This window comes from Impatiens glandulifera, chromosome 4 (assembly GCF_907164915.1).
Source record: "Impatiens glandulifera chromosome 4, dImpGla2.1, whole genome shotgun sequence".
NCBI lineage: Eukaryota > Viridiplantae > Streptophyta > Magnoliopsida > Ericales > Balsaminaceae > Impatiens > Impatiens glandulifera.
In genome coordinates, this window is record NC_061865.1 from 30,513,648 (window position 1) to 30,520,074 (window position 6,427).

The following is a 6,427-nucleotide window of genomic DNA, read 5'->3' on the forward strand; positions in this document are numbered from 1 at the left end:
ATCATTTATTTTTTGATTTCTTTCATCACAAAATAAACTTGGATTTAAACTTGAAAAATTATTTAAAAAAATGAGTAATGATTTCAATGAAGAGAATATGAGTTTCAATTAAATGAGTAAACGTGAATTTAGTTATTTATATATGCTTTAAGATTTTACTTGTGCATTTATTATAAACTAACCTCTTAAATTGATTGAGGTCATTTGATCACATTTGGTTTTTTACTCTTTTTCTAAATAAGTATAACAGATATTCGTGTGAATAGATTATTTAATTAAGATAAGTGCACATGTCATCCAAATCATAATTGTGAAATTACGTGTAGCTGCCTCGATCTCTTTCCATGCACATTTCTTGCCATATATTATAAGATAGTCTCTGTTAATAAATATGAAATGGCCTAAATCATCTTCTATTAAGCAAATCAAATTATTACATAAATAATATAATAATAAGAGATAAACCAAACTAAAAGTTTAAATTATCTACCTCTACTTTGACAAATAAGGATGTCTACCGTACCTAATTTCCGGTATTAAGACGTCGTAGTTCAAAATTAAACAATATGTGGGTCTAATAACAAAGATTAAGACAAATGGTCCAACTGTGATGATTTTATTAGATGCCAAAAACAATGTTTAATAAAATATATATAGAGAGAGAGAGAGTGGGGGGAGATATAACCTTCACGGGCAATGGGTGGAAAAGAGTTTAAGGCAAAAGGAAAAGAATTGATTTGGTTGTTAAGGCTTAGGGCTTAGGTATCTGATTGCTTTCTTAGAAATTTATTTTAAAAAATAATAACTTGGCATACAAAACTAAAGGTTGTTAGTGATTTGTAATGATACTGGAGAGAAAAGATTTGTAACAAAAATGCAGTAGAAAATAATGTGAAAGGATGACTAGGCTGATTATTAAATATAATTTAAAATTTGTATGTATCTTTTTATTCTCTATTAATAATTTTTTTTTTTTTATTAATAATTTATATTTTACCTCTCCATTAATAATTAATTACTCTTTACTTGTTAATTTTTAAATATATTTATATATTTTGTTACTTAACTAATTTATTTATATAACCTTTAGAGTAATAATAGATACAATAATAATTTAAAGTTGATTTTTATAAAAGAAAAAAAAAATAGTTCTTATTTCCACATAAATTTTGAAAATTCTAATTTCGAAAGAAGATGTTTGACTATAATTTTATATCCTACATTTATTCCAATAATTTATCATTTTAAAACAACAAATTATAATTTTTAACTTGATACAATATACTAACACTATTTAAATAATTTTATTGAAACTACAAAGTTCATAATCCAACTCAACAAAGAAGAAATATGAAAGAATGATCCCTTGAGACAAATAATATTTGAAATAATAACTAAAAAATAATAATGAAACTCAATAAGAACAATACAATATCAAGTCATACATGTTGGACACTCGGTGGATTCAATTTCTTGTCTTCTCGAGTAAAGGCAGAGGCCGAGACATAATAAACAACACAAAACAAACCATGGAAAAAGCACAATACCCCTCCCAAGGACAATAAACGATGGTGCGATATGCCACAATCTTTCCTTGACCTTGAGTTCTCCAATGCTCCCGCAATCAGTAACGAAAATGCAATAACAAGTAAAATCCTACAATAACAATTCAAAATAACATTTACCCATCTTCTAAATAAAGCATATTTAGACTTTTAATAGTATAAACCTATTTTATTAGAATTTTTTTTGAAATTGATTTATTGACTTTATTACCTACATGAGAAGACGTATACACACATGAAATTTCTAAAAAAAAATATTAAAAATACCATTTTCATATTTATTCTCATTATAAAAGTTTGAATTGGTAAAGACTTATAGTTGAGTGTTAAAACAAAAACAAAACAAAAAAACTATTGTTATACGTTTAAGTCTTCATATTCAGATCATTTAAAAGAAAAAATTAAATAAATAAATCACTGACTAATTACCATGAGGAGATGAGGGAGGCAACAGCAAGTTTTTTGTTAGGGGATGCTTTGTCCATCTCTTCTTTAGACCAAATAACGATGAAGCCACTAAGCAAGTTTGTAATTGCGTGAGTAATTGCCAAGAGCACAGCTGCAGCCAAACCCAGCTTGAATGCCTCATAACTTGGATCCCTGCACTCAAATATCCACACCCTCAAATTCTTCACCTGCTCAAAAACCACTATAATTAATATTTGGATATAGATTATTTGAATTTCATGGAAATTAATTTTGTGAATACCTTGTTCTGAGCCAAGTCAGCTTCAATGCCAAGTATTCCTGCAATGATATCCATGATCATGATCGACATGCATATAACAGGGCCAAAATCTCTCGCCATATTAAATCTTTTGCTCTGAGTTCTTCCTCTTTTTTTGATAATCAATGGTGTAGGTTGTTGGAATTAAATAGATTTCAACTTATTTTAGGTTGAGGATGAACGAGAGAGAATCTGAATAAAGGGATCAATGCAGGTGCATGAGAGAGAAGATGCGCTGTATTAATGTTGTAGTCGGCATATTTTGTCTAAGGATGCTTTTCTTTATTCTGATGATCAATTGAGCTAACTTGTTAGATTACTTGCATGGGGGAAAAAGTAAAGTTGGGTATTATTCGATCAAAGGCTAGACTTATTCTGCATGGACAACATATCACAAATTCACGTGTCATGCTTTTTACACATAGTTTTTTATTCAACAGAAAGGGTACACAAATTTTCATAGATAAAGATAGTACAACAACAAATAATATGAGAGAGCGGCTCCCACGTGGCATGCCAGCGTGTAAAGAAAAAAATTAGTTTAATTCATTTCCAAATATCGGAGCGTGCCATGACGCTTTGTATTCCTATTAATCCCATAACTTAGAAAATCCAAAACCTACATAATCCCCAAAACTATCGTGCGTTTCCGGAGATTCAATACCTTAACCATCGTTCGTTCGTTTATCGTCGTCATCGTTCGCCTATCGTCCAGAAACCCTAAACCGTCGTCTGCTCTGATAGAAAAATTAAGTAAGTTAATTTTGTGGAACCGGCCAGATGAACTAAATAGTTGTTAACTTTCATATGCAGGTACAGATCAAAATCGTATGAACCGATTGGTGTATCAGAATCGGTTGCTGCTATACTTCAAAGAAACAAGTTCCAAGTGATCAAGATAAAGATCAGAGGAACCGGTTTTCACTCTCTCAAGCAACCGGTCAGAAAAGATAAAAGCTTACATACCAGCCGGATCATACAGCACAAGACACAAAAACCGGAAGATTCAAACCTCAAGAGTGACGTACCATGACGAAAGAAACGTGTCTTGGAAGAATAAAAGAAGATCGGATCCGATCGGAAGCATGCGAGGAAAGCAATGATGCTTTATTGATCCGAAGTTGACAACTTGAGGTGCATGACCAACACGTGTCCAAATCTGAAAACCGGCGAGTAGCGAAGTTGGGCTCGGCCGGAGGTATTGTTAACTATAAAAGTTAGTGGAGATCCTTCTCATAACCTGAGAAGAAGGGGTGACGTAGGAGAGTTTGCTCCGAACATCCATAAAATCCTTGTCTCGTGTTCTTTCGTTGCTTTCATTACTTATTTACTTAAACCTAACCTCAAACCAATCGTACCTCTAAAACCGGTCACTCATATCCATAAAACCGACTCCTTCTAAAACATCATCTAAAGTCGCATACGTTGCTTCAACCTGAAACAGACATTTCCGCCCTTGAACCCGGTTCAAGAGTCTGTGACAGTTTGTGCAGTGCTAAGAACGGTTTTAGTCTCTAACCGGACTATCACCAAAGAGTTGTGTGTGTTGTAAGAGGCCACCCTTCCCAAAACCGGAAACACCCCGGTCCTCCAAGGGCGCCCCCGATCCTAACAAGTGGTATCAGAGCGAGGTTCTTAGCACTCAAACAACCGAAGAAGATGGGAAGCATGACCCACAGCGATAAGCCGCCAATGCTAAACAGCGAAGCGTTTAGCAGTTGGAAGAAACAGATGTATCTACATCTGATTACATTAGATGATGAGATGAGCCGAGTCCTGAAAGAAGGACCGATCAAGATCAACAAGGAGGCAGAACTATGGACGAGTGAAGATCGAAGACGGAGTAACCTGGACAACCATTGCATGAGACACATCTACAAGGCTATAGATGATAACACTTTGAAGAAAATATCAGAGTGTGAAAATGCAACGGAAGCCTGAGAAACGATTATTCAGATCCACGAGGGAAACGAAAGAACCAAGGAGAACAAAATCTTGGTGGCTACACAGAAATATGAAAATATAAGGATGAAACCGGGGGAAAACATGAAGGAATTCAGCAACCGGTTCACCAGTGTAGTCAACGAGCTTCAAACACTCGGGAAGAAGTATGACAACCGAGAAGTAATCATCAAAGCCCTAAGATCTTTGCCAAGCACGTGGGATATCAAGACCATGGTGATGAGGGAATCGAGCACCCTTGGGCAGATGAAGTTGAATGATGTGTTCGAGGATCTAAAAGCCTACGAGTTTGAGATCAAGTCTCGGATCGAAGACGAAGCATCCACATCAACCGCAACCAGAGCTTTGGTTACATCGGTGGAACCGGTGGTCCAAGTATCAACCGTTCCGGCTCCAGTCAAAAACTCTGATCAAATTACTGAAGATGTCATGGCGATGCTAGCTCAGAAATTCGGGAAATTCATGAAGAAGAGCCAGCCACCATCTAACAATGATTTTAATTATAACTATGTAGATAAATCAAACAAGAGATGTTATAACTGTGACGGTTTTGGACATTTCAGGTCCGAGTGTAGAAAATCAAGAAGAGACGATAGAAAACCGGAAGGAAACTATTAAGGAAACAAATATCAGGGGAACAACTATCAAAGCAATCGGTACCAGGGAAACAACTATCAAGGGAACAACTACCGGGGAAACAATAACCAACGAAACGACTACCGAAGAAACGATGATCAACATGCTGACGAAGGAAAGGAGATTCAAAAGGCGCTCATTGCATCCGACGGTGGAAGCGAGTGGACATACTCCGATAATGAAGATGGTGAAGAGAAAGTGACCTGTTTCATTGCAAACGACAAAGAGGTATTTGATTTTTCCTCTGATGAGTTTACCAAAGAAGATCTAGTTTCTGCACTCAACCAAATGGTTGCTGAGTTCAGAAACATATCTGGGTACATACCAACTCCAATAGAATCTAAAACCGAACAAATAAATAATGCATATGATAAAACATGTGGTATCGAAATGTATGAACCGGATGAACTATTCTCCGATAATGAGAAGACTGTTCAACCGGTAACCGAAACCGATGAACGAGCAATGTACGTCACGGCTGCGTGGGAGAGATCACGTCAAGTGGTAAAACAAATGTGTAACTATAAAAGACACCCGAAGTGTAGGTACGGTATCGGTTATGAACCAAATAAACAAAATGAAACAAAACAGTCTAACGGGATAAAACTCACGAAAAATAATCTTCCATTTATAAAATTTGTCAAGAGTTCACAAACCGAAAATGACCTAAAACCGGAAGAAACGCTTAAATATGTAAGTCCTACTGAATCTGAAAAATGGCTTCATCTTGAGAGAAGAAAAGTCAACCGGAAACCGAGTAAACCAAATAAAACTCGACATCAAAGAAACTCATCACAACATAAGGCATTCTTGAGCAACAGCCAAGAAGTTAAGCCAAATGTTATAAAGACAGATACCGGGAAAGTGATCCGACTTATTCAAGTTTGGATCCCAAAGGGACTAATCAACCGAGGACCCAACTGAATGTGGGTACCAAAAAGGTGTAAATAATTGTTTGTTGCAGGTTATGAGGAGCAATCGGCTGAAGAACTCAGAATGGTACTTGGACAGCGGATGTTCAAGGCATATGACCGAAAACAAGGAGCTACTAACAGACATCAAGCACGAAACCGGAGCAATCATCACATTCGGGGACAACTCGAAAGGTAAAACCGTGGGCAAGGGTAAGATTGTCCATGGTAATCTATCCATAAATAATGTATTATTAGTAGAAAAACAGTGTTTTAACCTGTTAAGTATAAGTCAAATGTGTGATGTGGGTTACAAAGTTGAATTTCATAAAAACTCATGTTTAGTTAAAAACCAAGATAATGACATTCTTTTAATCGGTAACCGGATGGGAAACATTTACAAAGTTGATTGGAAAACTGATTTTGAAAAACCTGTGTGTATGATAGCCGGAAATGATCCAAACTGGCTTTGGCATAAACGGTTAAATCACTTGAATTTCAAAACGATTAACTTCATTTGTTCCAAGGAACTAGTTCACGGTTTTCCAAACGTCAAATTCTCAAAAGATAAAGTATGTGATGTATGTCAAATGGGCAAACAAGTAAAATCATCTTTCAAAAGTAAA

The 6,427-nt window shown here is 35.6% G+C and overlaps 1 protein-coding gene across 1 annotated transcript; it reads right to left on the reverse strand.

Annotated features, from left to right (window-relative positions):
* Window positions 1-1,282: 1,282 nt before the first annotated feature.
* On the reverse strand, window positions 1,283-2,477 carry LOC124936921 (protein DESIGUAL 3-like). The gene is made up of 3 exons (XM_047477452.1): window positions 2,275-2,477; window positions 1,995-2,200; window positions 1,283-1,656 (listed from the first exon to the last, which is right to left on the reverse strand). The coding sequence occupies exons 1-3, from the start codon at window positions 2,371-2,373 to the stop codon at window positions 1,440-1,442; spliced, it is 522 nt and encodes a 173-aa protein (XP_047333408.1). The 5' UTR covers window positions 2,374-2,477; the 3' UTR covers window positions 1,283-1,439.
* Between the last annotated feature and the right edge of the window lie 3,950 nt (window positions 2,478-6,427).

What these genes read in the sequence shown, in the direction of transcription:
- LOC124936921 (XM_047477452.1), bottom strand. Translation starts at nt 2,373, where the DNA reads ATGGCGAGAGATTTTGGCCCTGTTATATGCATGTCGATCATGATCATG. An exon ending in CTGACTTGGCTCAGAACAAG is followed by an intron (nt 2,201 to 2,274) that starts GTATTCACAAAA and finishes GTTTTTGAGCAG; the next exon opens with GTGAAGAATTTGAGGGTGTG. An exon ending in GCCTCCCTCATCTCCTCATG is followed by an intron (nt 1,657 to 1,994) that starts GTAATTAGTCAG and finishes TTGTTATTGTAG; the next exon opens with GATTTTACTTGTTATTGCAT.